Consider the following 21123-nt stretch of genomic DNA (forward strand, 5'->3'; position numbering starts at 1 on the left):
GCGGTGAGCCGAGATCGCGCCATTGCACTCCAGCCTGGGTAACAAGAGTGAAACTCTGTCTCAGGGAAAAAAAAAAAAAAAAAAGTAGCTACTCTAGAAAGAAAACTTGTTATAAGTCCATATTTTGTGCCAGCACTTTATATGCACTGTCTCATTGAACCCTCCCAATAGCTTTAGGAGGTAGGTGCTATTAATATCTCCGTTTTATAGTTGATGAAATTGAGGCCCAGAAAGATGAAGTAGCTTTCCCCAGCTTACATACAGAAATCTTAGCGATTACCGGTATACACGCTATCTCGGCTCACGCCTGTAATACCAGCACTTTGGGAGTCCGAGGTGGGCGGATCATCTGAGGTCGGGAGCCTGACCAACATGGAGAAAGAAACCCTGTCTCTACTTAAAATATAAAAAATTAGCCGGGCGTGGTGGCGCACACCTGTAATCCCAGCTACTCAGGAGGCTGAGGCAGGAGAATCGCTTGAACCTGGGAGGCGGAGATTCCGGTGAGCTGAGATCGCGCTATTGCACTCCAGCCTGGGCAATAAAAGCGAAACTCTCTCTCTCAAAAAATCTTAGTGATAGACCCTTGATCACTCAGTCTACTTGACTCCGAAGCTGCTGCCTTTTCATCATCGGAGCAAATTGGCCAACCTTTGATTTAATCTTGAATTTACTGTGGTATTAGGACACGAAGGGAATACGAAGGAAAACATACAGGTGTTCCAATATTTGAGTCCCTTTCCTTGTCTAATACTGAAAATTGGCACTGATTATTATGTTTGAAGATCGGGAACCAAAAAGCTATAAATATTAAAGCCAACCTATCCTGACAGTCTAAAATTAGCAATAATTGTAATAAGAATGCTATTTGCGGTTTTACAATTTTTTGAGCATCTTTTAAAGTCAAAGGCAGTTGTAGAATAAGAAAATATGTGGCTGGAAAATTGGTGTGGTTAAGAAAGCTTGGAAGAAAAAAGTTTTTCATTTGTTTTTAGGAATTTATAATATTAGGGCCTGCAATGAAACTGCCCTTTGCTTTTTTTTTTTTTTTTTTTTTTTGGAGACGGAGTTTCGCTCTTGTTACCCAGGCTGGAGTGCAATGGCGCTATCTCGGCTCACCGCAACCTCCGCCTCCTGGGTTCAAGCAATTCTCCTGCCTCAGCCTCCTGAGTAGCTGGGATTACAGGCACGCACCACCATGCCCAGCTAATGTTTTGTAGTTTTAGTAGAGACGGGGTTTCACCATGTTGACCAGGATGGTCTCGATCTCTTGACCTCGTGATCCACCCGCCTGGGCCTCCCAAAGTGCTGGGATTACAAGCGTGAGCCACCGCGCCCGGCCTGCCCTTTGCATTATTAAATGGTTACCTTTTAAATCAATTTCTTCCAGAATGGAAATTGAACTCAGCCATTTCATTTTCCTTACAAAATAAAGCGATTTTTAAAATATCTGATGATTAAGTCAGTGATTAATTGTCTGATTTACAAATGCCCAACCATATCAGCAGCTGTATCTTTTAAAAGGAAACTGTTATTATGTTCTTTTTTTGCAGCATAGGCAGGGGTGACTAATGTAGCTGAGGGAAAGGCACCAATATTCACCCAACTGCCCCATTCTCTTTGCCTTGGCCTTCTTTCCTATTCTTGAACATGTGATTCAGCCAAACTTAGGGTTTTTGAAATGGATTAAGTAAAACGTGGAGCTGTTATAATTCACCAAGTCTGTTTTATTTCTAGCCGTTAAAATAATGTCTTTAAAGGCTCTGCTCAAAGCTTTCTCTGATCACTGCTCAGAAGGAAATGCTCCCATAAGAACTTGTGTGCTACTTTCTTCCAATCTAGAGTCATTTGTTACATTTTACTGGTATTATAAATTACCTTCCTTGTTACATTGTAGGCTTATTGAGGCAGAAAGAATGTCTAGATCATGTTTGTATCCTGCTCTTCAGTGTTAAGTGCCATGCACAAACTGGGTTGCTCAGATAGTGTTGGAATAATAGCATTTCCCTGTAGAAATAATAAGTTGTGATGATTAAATGAATGCAGTGCTGTTCAGAGAGAAGGTACTTAACAATGCAAGTTTAATCTGAAACTAAAAGATGCACACTTCATTAATTTATTTTGCTTTATCACTTTCTCCTTGCCTAAGGAAAGCTTTGAGTGTTGAAGTTAGAAAAGAAATGCATTTGCGACAGAGATGGAATGAAACATGACTTAGCCTAATTTTTGTACTGGATTCTATGTTTAAACAATTAGTTTTGTAGCCATATTTGCCCATTTGGAGGAACTTGAAATATTGCTTTGGAAATTATAATTAGCAATCCAGTAACCTGCAAGAATTTAATAAAATATTTTTGTTTACTTACTGCTTTTATTCTAGTTGGTAGATCTTAAGGCCGAACTCTTCCGAAAACAAGAAGAATTCAAACAAGAAAAACTTCTAAAAGATTCTGGTGTTTTTGGAAAACCAAAAACAACTAATAAGGTAAAAAATAAGATCTAATTATCTCCACTGGTTCCAAACATGGAAGAATTATATCATACTTAAGTGTTTTAAAATTGTCAGTGGTATCTATACACATAAATGTTAAGGAAAAATCTATCTTGTATTTGAATATCTGCATGAAATGTTATTAAAATAGAAATTAGTAAGATTATATAAAAGTACATGGTCATGTGCTAACTCTTTAGGACTTCTTTTGGAAAAATGTGGATTGTTTACATTTCTCATGGGAGGTTATCTGGTTATATAGGTGTTATGTATCCAGGTAGAGATAAATAATTAGATAATACAGGAATATAGCAGAAAATATTAGGGTGTTTGAGAGCTGAGAATGATTTTTTCAGTTTTGTAGATAATAGTGTCTACTATTTGTATTACTAATTCTCTTTAATATGTATATTTTCATTAATCTTGTAATCATTCAGGAGATAAAAGATAGTAGGAAGTGATTCTACACTCATAAAGAAGTTCTTTAGGCTGGGCATGGTGGCTCACACCTCTAACCCCATCATTTTGGAAGGCTGAGCCAGGCAGATCACTTGAGCCCAGGAGTTTGAGACCAGCCTGAGCAACATAGCAAAACTCCATCTCTACAGAAGATTAGTTGGATGTGGTGGTTCACACCTGTAATCCCAGCTACTTGGGAAGCTGTGGAGGGAGGATCACTTGAGCCCAGGATGTTGAGGCTGCAGTGAGCTGAGATCACACCACCACACTCCAGCCTGGGTAACAGAGTAAGATCCTGTCTTAGAAAAATAAAAATAAAATAAAAAATACATTATATAATTTAGGGCTCTTTTTTCAGCTCCTGCTTGCCATGTATAGTCAGCGTCTTTGTAGGACACAGCTTATCTAGTTGTCTCCATTGATTCATAAGATCTCATGATCTCCTTTGTTTTTTGTTTTTTTTCTTGATGGACGAGTAGAGATTTTTTGGCAATCATGTGGCTCTATTTTGTCTTCTAAAATTATTCTCCAGAAACCGAGTATCTGGAGCAAACAGAATGTAGGCGTTTCAAATCGAGCTGAGAAGGATGCTGAACAGAAGATTGAGGAACAGAAGACTTTAGACAAAGCAAGGTAAAGTTATAAGCTCTGGTAAATGTAGTTACCTCTGAGGCTACCAAGGCAAAGAAATGGAAGTTCAAATTTTGTTCAAGTTACAAATTTTATTTTTAACATCATTCTAGCCCAGTACTCTATAAGTACTCTAAAAATAATATAATTTGCAGATATATCTGTAGTCTTATAAAAAGATTAGACATAGTCACAGTTTAAAAGGTGAAACATTCCTGCTTTCAGCCTTTGTTAGACACTAAGATTATCACAGATTTCTAAGAAGTGTGCCCATGGTGTGGTTCCCCATGGTGTGGACTAGGTGGGATGATATTACAATCTAGAAACCCTTTATTTTTTCCCTAGCCTTTTATTTTGAAAAACTTCAAGGGTACATTGAACATTCTAATATTCTTCACCTAAATTCCCCAGTTAACATCTTGTCAAATGTGCTTTCCCTCTGTCTATCTCGGTCACACACACACACATATAGAGAGAGATTTTGTTAAGCATCATACTTTCCTTCTAAATCATTCAGCATATATCTTCTGAGAACAAGGACATTTTCCTACATAACCACAATACCGCTATCATACCCAAGAAATTGAACGCTGATAAAATAGTATTATCTATTTTATGGTCCATATTCAGGTTTCACCATTTGTCCCAGTATAATTATGTACTTTATAGATTTTTTAAAAAATTTAATCCAGGATTCAAAGATTATATATACATTGTATGTAGTTGTCATATCTGTTTAGTCTTCTTTAATCTGGAACAGTTTCCTTACCTTTTGGTTGTCTGTTATGCCATTAACATTTTTAAAGGGTCCAGGCCAGTTAACTTCTGCAATGTCCCACAACCAATTAGAGTCACGTGAAATGTTTTTGGTAAGAATACTGCATAGGTGGTGGTGCGTCCTTCCCATTGAATCACATCGGGAGGCTCATAAGGTCAGTTTGAGTCATTATTGGTGATGGTGAGTTTAATTACTTGGTTGAGGTATGTGTGCTTGGTTTCTCCATTGTAAAGGTGCCTCCCTGATTTGTAATTAATAGTAATCTGAAGTGGGAAATTTGGAGACTGTGTGAATATCCTGTTTACCAACTTGTTTTCTATGCAGTGATCTGTCATTGATGAGCCTTGATAGTTACCAGTTATCACATTGATGGTTTCAGAATGATGATTTTTCTAATTCTGTCATTCCATCTTTATTATTTTTCTAAAGAAAAGACAGCATCACCCTCAGAGAAAATCCCAAGTTACAATGTTTGGTATGACTGCTACGTGTGCTTTTGGATTTACGGAATAATAAAATTCCTGTAGTTGCAAACAGTAGTTGCCAAGGTTGCTCAGCAATCTTGGGTCTGAAAATAGAAGGCAGAATATTAGCCTATTTGGGGACTTTTTTTCTTAGCATTTGACCTGTCTCCAGCAGACCTCAGGCTTTACTTAAAGATATGATCAGTTTTGAGACACATTTCCACTCTTGGATATATTCTCAGAATGTTAATTTTGCCGAAGGTACCATGATCTTTTATTATTTTACTCTGTGTATCAAGAGATTTTCTTGGCACTTTGCTGTGCTTTTTCTATGCAGTAACTTTTATGTAGCACTTTGGTTTTGCTTTGTTGTGGGAGTCAAGACATCTGCAGTACGTCTGCCTCCCTCCAGAGCTCAGAACATGCAAGCCCAGTCCCAGGCTTTTTTGAGGTGGAAGGCCTTGGGCAAGTTAGTTATCCATTAAGACTCTTTCTTTATCTATGAAGTGAGGTGGTTAATACTTAGGTTACGAAGTCCTTTGGGGAATTAAAGGAGATACATAGTGTGTCGCACTTAGGGGTTGCAGGTAGTGTCCCTGCTCTCATGCTCTGAATTCCATCTTTCTAACTCAACAGAAGAAATTGCTCTTTAAAGTCGCTAGTGACATCTTCATCTACTGAATCCAGCGGTCATTTCTCTGACACCTTCCTTGATCTCGATTATCCACTTGTAGACTGTTCCTGATCCCTGAAAACTGTTGCGACACTGCACCAAGCTTCGTATCCATTCTCACATGCCCTCGTTGCTGCCTGTCCCTGTCTCTGTTTTGCACCATTCTCTCTTTTGCTCAGCACCCTCTGCTCTACTTGTCCCTCTTTCTTGAACATGTCAAGCTCATTCTCACTTAATCTTTCCTGTTTCTGACCTGCCTCCCCTGCCCGCAAATCCTCCTGTGGTTGGCTGCTTCTTGCTGTGGAAGCCATGGCCCAGTTGTCATGTTCAGAGAGGTTTCTCCTGACTGCCCCTCTCAGTTAGTGTCCCGCCCACTCACTCTAACCTGACTCTTGTTGCTCTGTGTTTTGTTTGACTGTAAATTTTGTTTTGTTTTGTTTTGTTTTCATTAAAACAGGAAGATCCTCTGATGACCCAGCTAGTTACATTAAGAGCCCTCCAAAACAGGTGTCTTAGAAGCCTGATATGAGTGAGCTGGTCCACCACGCACTGCATTACTGCATGTCAAGGGGCCTCTGCTGGCATCTGTTTGTTTCACAGCTCTTCTTACTGTCTCAGAGCCTCCTTTTCATTGCTTTATTGTCCTTCTCCGTCTCTAGAATGGAAACTCCCAGAGAAGGTGGGCTTAGCTTTTGCAAGCTGGAGAAAGGAATCCTGCAGGGGTAGATTGGTGAGCAGACCAGCCAAGGAAGGGCAGGGCCAGAGGTCAACAGAGTCACCTCTCCTAGCACGGCTGTGAGTCCTCAGTGCCTAAAACAGTGCTTGGCAGGTAGGAGGTATGCAATAAGTACTTGGTGAATGGATGTGTAAAATAAAAGAGGAATGTTTCTGACATGATTAAGAGTGATCATTCACAAGAGGACTCTCAGATGACCTCTTTGGGGCTTCTCTTTACCATCATTAAGTATTTCCAGAATAAAGAATTGCTTACCCTCTCATGGTCTGTGACCACTGAAAAATACATGTCGTCAGAATTACTATGAACAGAGAGGCTGCTTTGTTGGAATGCTGATGTTTGTTTTAAGTTGGCAGTTAAGTTGTTGGAATCTTAAGTCAGTTTATTCACTTATTCATTCATCAAATATTGAGTGAGAACCTACTGTGTGCCAGATATTATTTTAGGCCCTGGGACCCAGTGATGAATAAGAGAACACGGGCCATGCACTCACGAAACTTGTGTTTTCCTTGGCAGAGCAGACATGGGGCAGGGTGGTCTGAGGGTCTCCTCAGGATGGTGTGGTCTATGCTAGTTGTGGTCACCTTGACAGGCTGGGCCTAATGGACAGATGGTGCCTGTCAGGCAGGGAGTGTAGGGGCAACCAGGAGGGACAGTTATAAGAACATTTCTAATATTTGTATTTTTTTTTTCTCCTAGGGAAAAATTGGAAGAAAAAGCCAAATTATATGAAAAAATGACTAAAGGAGACTTTATAGGTAAATAAAATGATTTATTTCTACTTCACTTTCTGTAATTCATACAGCCCTTTGATATTACATTACTTGTTAAAATAACTGTAAAAGTAGACGGAAAATTTAGACATCAAAATTTTACTCTCTGTGGCTGCACAGAGACAAGAAAATCAGCAATATTTACCAATTGTCTGGTGGATGCCTGGCAGCATGTTAGGTGCCCAGAGGGGACAAACAAGTACTGGAAGCAGATCCTCTGCCTCTGCCCTCAAGGCAGGATCATCCAGCGGAGGAAAATGGCACAGCACAAAGCAAAGTTAGGGAACAAGGTCTGAGTAGGTTGTAGTTACCTACAGGTATAGCTGTGCTAAAACAGGGTGGGTGGGGGTGGGTGGAATTCTGGTTCTGTCAGGTTCTAGAGTTATGTTTCTTCTTTCCCTATTTTCCGTTTTTTTTGTTTGTTTGTTTGTTTTGTTTTTTCCTGTGATGTGCATATAATTGCTTTAAACCTGTTTGGGTGTAGTGGCTCACACCTGTAATTCCAGCACTTTGGGAGGCCAAGACGGGCCAATCACCTGAGGCCAGGAGTTCAAAACCAGCCTGGACAACATAGTGATACTCTGTCTCTACAAAAAATAATTTAAAAATAAGCTGGACATGGTGGCTTATGCCTGTAATTCTACTACTTAGGAGCCTGAGGCTTGAGCCCAGGAGTTCGATGTTATAGTGATCATGCCACTGCATCCTGGGTGCAGTGAGCTATGATCCAGCCTGGGTGACAGAGTGGGACCCTGTCTCTAAAAAACAAAAACCAAAAACCCCCTTTTCTCATACCCCCCATAAAAATCCCAATCCATAATTAGACAACAGTAGAAGAGATTTTATGAGGCCGTGCCAATTTCATTGCTAAAAGGCAGGGAAAGTGAATATGTAATCAGGAAAGTCTTTTTGGAGAAGGTGGGCTTAGCTTTGGAAAGCTGGAGAAAGGGATCCTGCAGGGGTAGATTGGTGAGCAGACCAGCCGAGGAAGGGCAGGGCCAGAGGCCAACAGAGTTACCTAGCCTAGCATGGCTGGGGCCCAGGTGCAATAGGAAAGAGGCCAGGCTGACCCTAGGTCACTGGCTGCTGCTTCCCAGGCAGCAGGGGCACTTTCCCTGTACAACAAGAGCCCAGCACAGGGAGGTCAGACATCAGCAAAGCTAGGCACTGTGGGAGGGGCTTTGCCTTCTTCCTGAAGAGGCAACAGGATGGCCGCCTACCAGGAGGCCTTGCTAGCCTGTGGCCTGATAACTCAGACTACATCTCCCCTCCATTTCAGGTATTTTGTGGTTTTTAAAAATAAGTTTATTTCATTAAAGTCTTTTTCTCTTTTGACTCAGACTTTGCTTTTATTGTTAATATAGAAATCAGGTCCAAAGGAGTGTGAGTGTAGAGACATGATTTTGTCAAAGCCAGAAAGCCCACCTCCTGATAGATATGTTAGATCTTCAAGTTTGGGCAAGTTATGTTCTGGAGCCTCAGTTTTTCTTCACCCTAAGGTGGGGAAAACGCCACCGCTTGTAATAGGGAGCCTAATGTTGGTTCAATATAGCTTAATCTCTGTCCTTGGAAAAAAAGACTCAAATGACTGTCCTAAATCCAGTGTAGTGAAACTTTAGGTATACATTATTTGTGCTACATGAGTTATTGTGGGTTAAATTAGGTAAGTCACAGATTGTTGTTTAACTTTCAGTGTGGGTTTTAGCTCCTCAAGTAGACCATAAGCCTTGTGGGCAGAAGATGTCTTTCATGTCTGTATGCCATTCAGAGCCTGGCTCCATGACTAGAATTGGTGTTCGTTGGCTTGACAAGAACTCACATGACTTATTTTACCTGTATTATGATCTTTAAAACACCGTACCACAACAATGTAATCAGGGTTAGTGATCCAACCCACATTTTAGACAGATATATGACACCTAAAGCAAGAAGTTCTGCTGTCCTGATCTAATGACATGGAAAATGTAGTTTTGCTTCTGTATGATATAGTTGGTTGGATGAATTACATAAAATCAGACTGTTGTGTTACCTTAAAATGACATTCTAAGATGATACTGGTCACTCAGGTAGTGTATTGATGAGGCAACAGAAAACTCTAGGCTTTTTCAAGATTTTTTTGTGTAGTATATGTCAATTCCCAAGGTGGCTCTGTGGCTTTGTAAACTTTTGGGGAGTGGAGCTGTCGGGGTGATAGGGCCACCAGGCAATGAATGTGACTGCTTCTTGTCAATTCCATGTGTGATTTTCCTCTTTGATGTCTGAAAATTGATTTTATGTCCTAGATGAAGAAGTGGAGGATATGTACCTTGTGGATTTCACGCAGAAGATCATAGACAAGCGCAAAGAAATGGAGGCATCTGGTGCCCGTAGAGCTTCTCAAAAGGCAGGAGAAAGAGAGGACGATGAGGAAAACCTTCCTGAGAGAGAGATCCCTCCTCCCCAAGACCCCAGCGAAGAATGGTTGGTTGTATCATGGATTAGCTCAGAGGAACATTCTCAGACTTGTGCTGACATTTTGGGAGTGATTTTGTTGGGTTGTTATCAAGCCATTTCTCTGTTATTCCTGGGCGTTCTTTCTTTTGAGACTTCCCTTTAAGTTAGGTTGGATTAGGTTATTAGGGATGTAAAAACAGTAGCTCAAATGAAGACATAATTACAATAATCACAAATAATTATAACTACTGACTGGGCTCCTGCTGTGTGCCCAGCCCTGTGCCAGGCCCAAGGAGACTTTGTGCCTGGCAGACTTGGTTTGCCTGACTCACTGACATGAAGCAGTGTGGGCAGAGCGCCTTCCTTTTGTACCTGTCCTGCTGCCTTATGCACGTCCTTGTTCTGACATGGTGGAGAGCCATCATCTAGGAGAATGAAGCTGGCCGAGGTGGTGCGGTATGTCTTACTCCGGCTGTGAGGTTGTTTGGCAGCGTGGTGTGGACTCATGGGCCTTGGATGGCTCCAGTCGCACTTTTTACTGGCTATATGATCCTAATTAGATTCCTCAGCCTTTGAGGCTCAGGATCTCCCCTTGTAAAATAGAGATTATAATGCTTTATTCCTTTGCTGTAAACTCCCTTCAAATAGCAAGTATTCTGGGCTACACAAGAAAGTGCTGCCTGTGGAGTATAAACAGGCATTTTGTAAATCTTTATTGTTGACATTTTCCTGAATTTTGCCTGTATGTAGGTGAAAACTAGTCTTTTCCTTAAAGAGACTTAATGTATCAATAAGTAGAGAGGCCAGAATGGGAATTGTTACAAAGATTTTTTCTACCTAAGGTATTATTGTTTGGAAACTTGTTCGACAGTGCTTGAAATCACTGAGAGCTTTACTGATGCTCTGACAGTTTCCTGGGAACCCACCGTCTTGCCTTTGGGATCCTACTCATCCTCCCTTTAAGGTGCAAATATCTTCATCATGGCGGGCATTTATTAGGGACTACTCAGGACTCTGCAGCATGCATTGATCTTTTGTCAGCCTTTGACCCTGTGGGCAGTCATTGATATGCTGAAGAGAGCAGTCCCAGCTACTGTGGATGGCAGAGAAACTGCATCTTCATTCCACTGAGGGTGTCCATGTTGGTTCAGAAATAACATTCTCATTGGGATAAAACAGGTGTCTTCTTACCTACTTTCTTAAAAACTTATAGCTAAATAGTTTGATACCACTTGGAACAGATGTCAGCCTGCAAGTCTCTTCTGTTGATGCTTTTCTTCATCATGTCTTTCTTTCTTTCTTATTTATTTATTTATGAGCAGGGTCTCCACCCAGGTGGGAGTACAGTGGGCATGATCATGGCTTATTGTAGCCTTGACCTCCTGGGCTGACACAATCCTCCTGCCTCAATTTTTTACTTTTATTTTTTGTAGAAACAAGGCCTCACTATGTTACCCAGGCTCTTCCTGAACTCCTGGGCAAAAACAATCTTCCCACCTGGGCCGCCGAAAGTGATGGGGTTATAAATGTGAACCACCATCCCTGGCCTATCATTTCTAATTCTAAGTGATTGCTCCCTCATCTGAAGTCAGGTAGCACTTACTATACTTCCTGCTGTTCGGGTATTACCTTTTATTTATTATTGACACATACCAGGCCTCATTATCAGAAAAAGATTTTAGCAAACTTTTGGTAGTCTTTATGTACCCAGTGTTGTTAATAAGTGTTTCATGGGTGTGTGCCTTAACTTCCCCAGACCCTTGAAAGATGGCATGGCTGTCAGTCCGCCTGTATTACCCTCCTTGCCTGAGGAAAGCTTTGTTTGCCTGCAGGGGTTGCTTAGTGAGTGATTGCTGATTAGATGGAGCTGTGGCTGACTACTGTCTTGCCACTTCTATTTAATGGGATCTTTATGTTTTGGAGGCCTTCTCCAGAAACAGAATAGTCCATGATTGCTTTTCGTAACAGAAATCTCATCTCCTTTGAAAGGTCTAATGTCTTTTTAAAAATTTTTGCTTATTAATGCCTGTGTGATTACAAGCAATTTTCCAGTGATTTGAAGAGTTTGGAGGGCAATTGAAGGTGTCACATGCCACCATATGGTGAAGGAAGACGCACTGCAAGCAGTTCTAACACTTTTTTTTTTGTTTTTAAATTAAGCTCCAGAATTGTAATTGCTCGTAAAATCCTTTTGGTAGTTAAATTCCAGGTGGTAGAAAATCTTTCCATAAAGATACTGTAAATAATTACACAGACCATCTGGCTAGATGATTTTCTTCCCCCATCCATTTGGGGGGAAAATAAGAAAGAAAGAAACTGCTTGCTGCAGTTGGAGGTTTTATTTCTTGTGATAATCGGCTTCAGTACTAGAGTAAACACTCAGTTTTTAAATCACAACTAACAATTGAAATCAGCATTGCTTGAGAGGAAAAAAAATTGCTAACAAAAGCAAAGTCACATACCTGCTGAATCTGACCTTGAATTGGTCTGCCAGCTAGTATTTATTGGACCCTTACTGTGTATTTAGTACCATGCTAAAGGCTGTAGGAGATTATCAGCCCATCATTTAAAAAGTAAAATATCTGTTGAATCATAATGCAAATAAGATGTTTTTCATGAAAGTCTGTCCACATTTTCTATCGTAGAAAGTCAGAATATTTCGTTTTGCCGTGCTATCTGCCTGGCTTAGCTGTCTCACTACTGTCTAGTTTGAGCAGAGATGAGGAGAGAGGTGTGGTGTTTGGCTTTCTCCTAATTAAGAAGAGTCCAACTCTGAAAAATACTGTGAATTTCTTACATTAAGAGATTGCTAATACATTGGGTAGAATTATACTGATTAGAGGAAATAAGAGAAAGAATAAAAAGTCAGACTTGAAGACTGTGAGGAAATGAGCAAGTTGAGAATCTCAGGCACAAGACAAAGTTATTAAGATACTGATAAATATCTGGAATTGTCTCAGCTAGATTAAAGTAAGTTCATAAATGATCAAAATTATTGTCAACAGTTTCTAAAACTAATGTTTAATAAAGGGCACAGTAAGCTTATTGTCGGTCAACTTTAAAGAGCATATTCCTGTCAGTGGTAGTGGTCCCTTAGGTTGAGGGGCTCTTCTTGGTAGTGAGGCCTATCTTCTCTTCACTGTCCACCAACTCCCTGACTTAGGGATTTGTATATGTGTACAAGTTTTTCATATTCTTTCACTTTCATTTTAGGGTGGATTATGTGGACTCTTTGGGACGTTCCCGGCGCTGTATGAGAAAGGATTTGCCAGATCTGCTGGAGATGGATAAAAATCTTCAGGGGAGACTGTAAGTGTGTATGGAGAGCTCTGCTCAGGTCTGAAATGCAGCCACAGGGATTGTTTTGTTAGGGGGCTGTTTTATAATTAATGATCTCTGTTGCTCCAGTAAGGAGATTTATATATACATATATGTATACATACATGTATAAATATGCATATGTACACACATATATACATATACATGCACATATGTATATATACACACATATACATATACATACATATATGTATGTGTGTGTGTGTGTATGTGAATATTTACTGAAGCACTTTTTAGTGGTTAGCATGCACATACTCCACACTTGGGGAATAGCCTGATGACTGGTGGATGAGTAGAAGCTGTCTCTTTCACTTGGAAGGATGCCTGACTACAGAGTAACATGTATAGAATAAGCCCAAACCAGCAAACCAGTCTTTGTGGAGAAAGTGGTTTGAGAATATGCGCTTGATTATCCCACAAGCAAGTGGCTCCAGGGAGAGAGCTTATTCACTTTTTCTTTATGCATTGTTGCATTTTTGAAGTAAGGGCCTTATAACTAGATTTTTCAGCAGGGCCTAAGACCTAAGAGATAACTTTAAAACACAAGACCTAAAGAGATAACTCTAAAACATCCAGGGGAATAAATTCCTCTTACCACAGGAACTTTGAAGTTCCTGTGGCAAGTGTTGGGAGAAGCACTACCTTGTCCGAATCCTCCAGGTTCAGACATCTTGCAGGTAGCCCTTGGCTTGGTACAAGAAAGGGAGAGTGGAAACCTTGAGCCTCTCGGGGCCCAGCTATCTGTAAGGACAGGAGACACCTCCCAGGCCACAGTGTTAAGCAGTTTTCATGTCTCGGACGAGAGACCATCCATAGGAGTCCCAGAGTTCCTCCTCCCATCTGGTCAGCCCGGGACCTCTGTGAAAGGAAAGTTTTTTTTCTCAAGTGCTCAGGCAAGATTCTATCATGCTAATATAACGAGAATGGTGCTTGATTAAGAAAGTTGAAGGCTGGCTGGGTGAGGTGGCTCACACCTGTAATCCCAGCACTTTGGGAGGCCAAGGCAGGTGGATCACTTGAGGTTAGGAGTTCAAGACTGGCCTAGCCAACATGGCGAAACCCTATCTCTAGTAAAAATATAAAAATTAGTTGTATGTGTTGATGGCCGTTTGTAATCCCAGCTAATCAGGAGGCTGAGGCAGGAGAATTATTTGAACGTGAGAGGGGGAGATTGCTTTGAGCTGAGATTGAACCAAGATTGCACCACTGCACTCCAACCTGGGTGACAGAGCAAGAGTAGTCTCAACAAAAAAAAAAAAAAAGAGAAAGGTGAAGACTGTTTTACTGATTTTCCAGCAGTATTGTGGGTCAGAAGCCTCTGTAGTTCCCTGTTTTCTTTTTTTTTTTTTTTTTTTTTTTTTATTTTTTTTTTTGAGACAGAGTCTCATTCTGTCACCAGGTGCCAGGCTGGAGTGCAGTGGCACAATCTCAGCTCATTGCAGTCTCCGTCTCCTGGGTTCAAGCAATTCTGCCTCAGCCTTTCGAGTAGCTGGGACTACAGGCACACACCACCATGCCCAGCTAATTTTTGTGTTTTTTAGTAGAGACGGGGTTTCACCGCGTTGGCCAGGATGGTCTCAATCTCTTGACCTGTGATCTGCCCACCTTGGCCTCCCAAAGTGCTGGGATTACAGGCATGAGCCACTGCACCTGGCCTAGTTCCCTGTATTCTTTATCAAATAGTGTTACTTAACCGTGATCCAACTGACTGTACTTAAGAACTGATATCTCAGTTCTTATCTGAAGATAGTTTTTGCTCTGTTTTCCTGCTAGTTTTATTAGTCCTGCTAATGAAAAAACCCTATTATCTGAAGATATGAGAAAAGAACTTCAGCGCCAGCAATGGGAGGAAGAAGAAAGGGAGGCCCTGAAGAGGCCCATGGGGCCCATACATTATGAAGACATTCGGGAAAATGGTATGACTGTTTTCTTGCAGCTTTGCAAATCTTTTTTTTTTTAATCTTAAACTGATGGCAAGCACAAAGGGAAGTATTCATAAAGCAACAGCTCTTACGTGGAAATTAAAGATCCTGCTTTGGAAATTGAAAATACCTCCTTTGTTCACTTTATAACTTTTAAATACTCACATTGGGAATATCTTCCTGACAGAGGGTCTGGTAATCCAAGGGATTGTTCCCCAAGAGAAGTGGAGACAGCCCATGACTGAAAGCAAATGACCCTTTGTTATGCTTCCCTAGGCAAACAGGATGAAAACTTGGTCTAACATTTGTGTTTCTTTGCTTTTTTGTTTTTTCGCTTAGCTGTTTTCTTTTTTTTTTTAAAACTTGTGCCAAATATCACTGTGTTTCTTTTTGCTTTGGTAGGAAATGTGGCTTGAATGTAGTTGAATATCAGGACAGTCTGATCTTTTGGGTAATTTGGACTTCTTTCAGAGGCCCGGCAGCTTGGCGTTGGTTATTTTGCCTTTGCCCGAGACAAAGAGTTGAGAAACAAGCAGATGAAAACCTTAGAGATGCTGCGTGAACAGGTACAGATAAATCCCAAGCGGATGTGAGCGATTGGTTTCTTGCTGGACCATACTGCAGAAAAATTTAGTAAATTAATTAGAAATTAAAATTGGTATTCAGAATTGCATAAAGGTAGTTGCCATACTGTTTTTATATTTCAAACTTTATAACTGCTCACAAGTAAATCTGGTGCCAAATGTGGTACTTTTGGAGTGGTTTGGATGGGAAAATAGAAAGTTATTTGAGGGATTAAGGTGTAGGATGGAATGGGTTGGATTTCTTGAGTGTTAAGGCTTGCAAGATGCTCTGTGAACCCTTATGAAACTTTGTAAGACATCACAGGGTTTGTATAAGAGTACTTCATAGGGCTTCATTGTGAGGATCTCAAGGATAGCTTCTTAGAGGTGGCCTGAAGATCAATTAACTAGTCTATTTTTAGAAAATTTCATCTTTTTGAATGGGAATACTGCAAATTTGGTTTCAAGTAAATAATATTCTGATTTTCTGTTCAGACAACAGATCAGAGAACGAAACGAGAAAACATAAAGGAAAAGCGAAAGGCTATCTTAGAGGCAAGACTTGCCAAACTTCGACAAAAAAAGATGAAAAAATCAAAAGAAGGTGGAGCAGAAGAAGAAAACAGAGGTATATCATGGCTATGTTGCTGAACTTCAAAGGGGAACATTTTAGTTCCATTGATATCTTGCTAATAGGGCTGGCAATGTGAAGATTAGCCATTTAGTTTTATATCTAAGCAAACAGTATACCTTTGAGGTACTGGCAGGAGCAGTTTTTGTAACCAAAATGATCCAGAATGACACTCAATATTTGTAGGCTTTAAACCAAGATTTGAAGCAACAATACATTGTGTCACGTCTTAGAATGGCATGGTCTTATAATTGAGACTTAGAAAAAAGGTATTTTAAGGTAAAGCTTAGTTGTGCGTATTTATGTTTTAGACTTAAATTTTTTGCTATGGTTATAGTTTGTATTGGTTATATGTATATATATTCAAAGAAATTTATATTCATAAAGCTACATAGTAAAAGAATTTAGAAATATGAATATCGACAGCTTACCAAAGCTTACCAAAGAACTGTGCTCCAGAAGTTGGTGATTTGGAACTTGGAGCACAGTTCCCCTTGGAAACTCTATTACATGCTATGTCAGACTAGCTTACTGTAGGAGTTGTGGTAGTATAGGCTAAATTGCCATCAATCTAGAGACTTCTACATAGAATGGCTCCAACAAATAGAGATCTGTTTCTCTACTTAAGACCTTGGAGATCGATGGGTGAGTCGGTATCCAGGGCAGGTGAATAGCTCTCTCCCAGATGGTCATCTAGTCCCAGACTTCCTCCCATCTTGCTGTTTCTGCCATTCCCTAGAGTATTGTTCTCTTCTGCATAGTCAAAGCTTGCTCCCCTGCTCACCTGTTCACGGTCCAGCCCTGGGGCAGATGGGGAGACTGGGGAGGGGAGCCAGCTTTCTTTTTAGAGATATGAGTGGGAAGTTACATACAACCTATGCATTTACATCCTGCTGGCTAGAGCTCAGTCCTGTGGGCCACACCTCACTATAGGAGAAGCTGGGAGACGGCCACTTTGGCGAGGTGGCCCCATGCTCAACTGAAGCCTGGGGGCATTCTATTACCCAAAGGAAAAGGGGAGTGTGGTATGAAGGAACATACAGCTGTCCAGCTCTCACAAAGCTTATGTGAAGCCGTGGGCCATTTCCTAATGTCTGAACAAAACAGACCGGAAACATTTAAGAATTGGAAATCCATCTGTTTAGTTGCAAACAAATGCTCTCTGTATAACATGTTAAGCTATGCAGATTGTTTCTCTAATTTTGCTCTATCTCCTGAACATCTGTCATGTCCAGAAAATGTGAAGCACCACCACAGTGTTTTTTAAAAATCCATTTTCTTTTACATTTTAAAAATGTGGCCAAAATGAACAGCCTGCACCAGACCTCAGCTCTTCATCCTGCTGGCTGTGCGTGCTTTGCCTGAAGTTGTGATGTTAGTTGAGTGATTTGGGGATTTCTGGTCCTGCGATTGCCAATTTGGAGAAGCAGAGTGGCATAGTGAGGGGCACAGAGACTGAAATCCATCCAGCCCAGCCCAGGATCCCGGCCTATATCACTTTCTACCTGTGTAACATTTCTGAGCTTAATTTCCCCCCTCTATAAAATGGGGATAACATGGAAATACTACATTTATTAGGATTGTTACAAGAATTAAATTACCTCTTATATGCAAAAGACTTAATCTACTACCTGGGATATGATAGGTACTTCATAAATACTGATGGTTACTTTTACTTTCAGGATTAGTGTGTTCTGTATCTTTAAAAATAGCTGTAGGCTTTGTTAAAACAGTGTCTTATTCCCTTACAAAAAATAGATGGAGATGTTATTGGGCCTTTGCCACCAGAGCCAGAGGCTGTGCTAACTTCACGTCCTGCTGCCCAGAGTAGCAAAGTAGAAGTCATTGTCCAGGAGAGGAAGGACACTAAGCCCGGAGTGCCACACGTCCGGGAGTGGGACCGCGGAAAAGGTAAGGGAAGTGGGCTCTAAGGTGTAAGACCTCTCCAGTGAATGGAAAATGGTTTTTTTCTCCAGAAGCACTTGGGGTAAGTTTTAACTTCGTGCTGCCTTGTGTGGTTTTACAGCTTTGGCATGCCATTTCTCAGGACCTGCCTTTAAAGTATTATGAAGGTTTGGTGTTCTCATGTGCTCTGTTTTTAGCAGCCTCTTTTTTTTTTTTTTTGAGATGGATTCTCGAACTGTTGTCTGGGCTGGAGTGCAGTGGCGCAATCTTGGCTCACTGCAGCCTCCACCTACCAGGTTCAAGTAATTCTCCTGCCTCAGCATCCTCAGTAGCTGGGATTACAGTCACCCATCACCATACCCGGCTAATTTTTTGTATTTTTAGTAGAGATGGGGTTTCACTATGTTGGTCAGGCGGGTCTCAAACTCCTGACCTCGTGATCCACCCACCTCAGCCACCCAAAGTGTTGTAATTACAGGTGCAGTGAGCCACTGCACCTGGCCTTTAGTGGCCCCTTTTATGCTCAGTTGAAAATGGTCTACGTGCCAGTGTAGTAACCTGGATTCACACATGGTTCTGTTGGACATTTTTTCTGTATTAAATACCTTCAATGTCATGTCAAACAGATGATTTTTCTTTTTTTTCTGTATTTCCCATCTGGAAGTAGTTACTCCCATTTTTTAGCCTGATCTTTTATACTCTTTGTAGGTATTACTTATACCTTGTAATAGAGTTTTGCTGTTGCCATTCTTGTTCTCTAGATAATTTGTAGTGGCTTTTAAGAAATATATGAAAAAATTAGCTAATAGTAACAATAAATTCAACTGATTAATCAATCAGTTCTAATAGTTTTCTTTCTTATTTTTACTAGAATTTTCCTTTGGATACTGGTCAAAGAGGCAGTCAGATCTCCGGGCTGAGAGAGATCCTGAGTTTGCCCCACCATCGGATTACTTTGTGGGTCAGAAGAGTACTGGTTTTTCCAGCAGCCAGACATGGAACAGGCCTGGGCCAGCACAGAGTGACCCAGGGCACTGCCCTGAGCAGAGGCACGGACCTAGCTCTGCACGTGCATCACCCACTCCTGCCCCTGACAACCCACCACAAGCCCCCACAGTCACTTTTGAAACTTTGGATGACATGATTTCCTATTACAAACAAGTGACATGAGCTTTCAAAACACCCTGACTTGGGTTTGTACTTTGACAGTGCTTTTCTCTCCCAGAGGGGGAGAAATAACTTTAGGAACTGATTTGTACCTTTGTCCTGTCCTTTCCCTAGGAGGCACAGACTTCAGGCTGGATTTGTCAGCAAGGAGAAAAGTCATGGAAACTTTGGCCACTTGGCTGTTAATTTTTTCCTAAGTGGAATAGAGACATACTACCTGGATTTACATGTGAACTGCCATAGAATAGAAATATTCTGTAAAATTTGACACTGAGATGAGCTTATAACCCTATCTGTTTCATACCTACTCCCACGACTTACTCATATTTAAGGGTTCTTTTCCATTCCTTTTGCAAATACTAGCATACAGGTGTTTTTATTCCAGGGGTTCAGCTTCCAGATCAGCCAGTGGAACATAGGTCAGGAGGAATTTCTCCCTGTCAAGCAGCAGCAAATGAGGGAACACCACATGATAGGCAAAATGCCCTGGTCTCCCAGAGGACCCGGAAGTAATCATATAGGAAATGATAAGGAAGACCAGGAGGAGCTCTTCGTAGTACAGAAAGGTAGAAGTGGGAGCTGTTTACTTACTTTTACTGTCATACCATCCTATTACCCACACTCCTGTGCGCAGCAGGCATTTGATAAATGTGTGTTAAATGACTCGGATATACATGGAGGCTGCTGGACCTGGTCAGAGACTGATGTGCCTCAGCGGCAATGGTTAGAGCTTTTCAGTGCATCCCACCTCCCTGTCACTCCCATTCTTGGCTTCCTCACATTCAGAAGCCTGACTTGGATCAGAGTTGGAGCTGCACAGTGGAGCAGGTGGGTCCCCATGTCAATAGTAACAAGGAGAGGGTTGGGGGTGGGCAGGGCTCCAGAAAGCAGGGTGCCTGGGCACTCACTGCATCTTCTGCCTGCCATACCTCAGAGGGTACCTGCAGCTGCAGACAGGCAGTTGAGAGTTGATCACCAGGCCCACAGGGCCCCCACAGCTGGTTCTCAGGCCAGTTAGTGCTGTGAGAATATGGTAGCACAAGTCCTTGATGTGCCCTGAAGAGTGGGAAGGAGAGGAGTGAGTGAAGGAGCCTGTCTCCCCATGGTCCTCTGTGATGGCATTGTCTCTGTTCCCGCAGTGCTACAATGTGGCAGGGAGTGCCCCGTCCTCCTTACAGATGACACACTGGAGTGTGGAGAGGGTCAGTGACTCGGGCAGGGCCATATGGTATGGAAGGGGCAGATCTCAGACTCCAACACAATTGATGTCTAACCTCCAGACTTGGATTTTCAGTGCCCTGTGCTCAGCCTTGCCCTAGTATCAAGCAATCTGAGACAAACATCCTGAATTCTTACAAACTTATCTTGAAACGCCTAGGGTAAAGTTCCCAGTCCTATTAATGGTCATTCTGTCAGCCTAATCAGGTAATTGGTTTTTTTTTTTTTTTTTTTAATAAATATACATAAAAACCAACTAACCCAGCTGCCTTTTTTGCAGAAATTGACAAGCTGATCTTGAAATTCATATGGAAATGCAAGGAACCCAGAATAGTCAATACAATCTAGAGAAAAAACAAAGAGGACTCACACTTCCTGATTTCAAGACTAGCCACAAAGCTATAGTAATCTACACAGTGTGATAGCAGCTTAAGAATAGACACATAGGTCAGTGGAATAGAGGCAAGAGTCCAGAAGTAAAACAACATCTGTGGTCAATTAATTTTTAGCAGTGATGCCAGGACCATCCAGTGGGGAAAGAACAGTCTTTTCACCAATTGGTTCTGGGACAACTGAATATTCCATGCAAAAGAATGGATTTGGATTTCTGCCTCAGACGACATCCAAAAAATCAACTCACGATGAATCAAAGATCTAAATGTAAGAGCTAAAACTACAAAACCAACTAAAACAGCTTGTAGGACAAAGAGGGAGGAGACAAAAAGAAAAATTGGAATACTAAAAACAAAAATAGAATTATTAGACATGCCAGAATCGTGAGGAAAAATAGAAAAGAAGGTAAAAAGAAGAGTAGGCAAAGACGAGAGAGATGGAAAGGGGGTGTGTGTAACATGGAGCAGAAGGACTCAAGGCCAGCTGTGGAGTAGAAAGTAGAAGGGACAGGGCAAGGCAGGCAGCAGGAAGAGCTGTATGTGTGGGAG

The 21123-nt window shown here is 41.3% G+C and overlaps 1 protein-coding gene across 1 annotated transcript in view; it reads left to right on the plus strand.

Annotated features, from left to right (window-relative positions):
* The window catches only part of CCDC174 (coiled-coil domain containing 174), a 21372-nt gene extending 933 nt beyond the window's left edge, over positions 1-20439 (plus strand). The window contains exons 2-11 of the mRNA XM_017505053.2: positions 2381-2485; positions 3483-3583; positions 6931-6989; positions 9287-9464; positions 12651-12746; positions 14550-14692; positions 15170-15264; positions 15757-15889; positions 17651-17803; positions 18669-20439. Coding sequence (XP_017360542.1) covers positions 2381-2485; positions 3483-3583; positions 6931-6989; positions 9287-9464; positions 12651-12746; positions 14550-14692; positions 15170-15264; positions 15757-15889; positions 17651-17803; positions 18669-18967 — 1362 coding nt within the window. The 3' untranslated portion in view covers positions 18968-20439. The remainder of the gene's footprint in view (positions 1-2380; positions 2486-3482; positions 3584-6930; positions 6990-9286; positions 9465-12650; positions 12747-14549; positions 14693-15169; positions 15265-15756; positions 15890-17650; positions 17804-18668) is intronic.
* Positions 20440-21123: the final 684 nt, after the last annotated feature.

The sequence above is a fragment of the Cebus imitator genome, unplaced genomic scaffold (assembly GCF_001604975.1).
Source record: "Cebus imitator isolate Cc_AM_T3 unplaced genomic scaffold, Cebus_imitator-1.0 Scaffold332, whole genome shotgun sequence".
In the NCBI taxonomy this organism is placed as follows: domain Eukaryota; kingdom Metazoa; phylum Chordata; class Mammalia; order Primates; family Cebidae; genus Cebus; species Cebus imitator.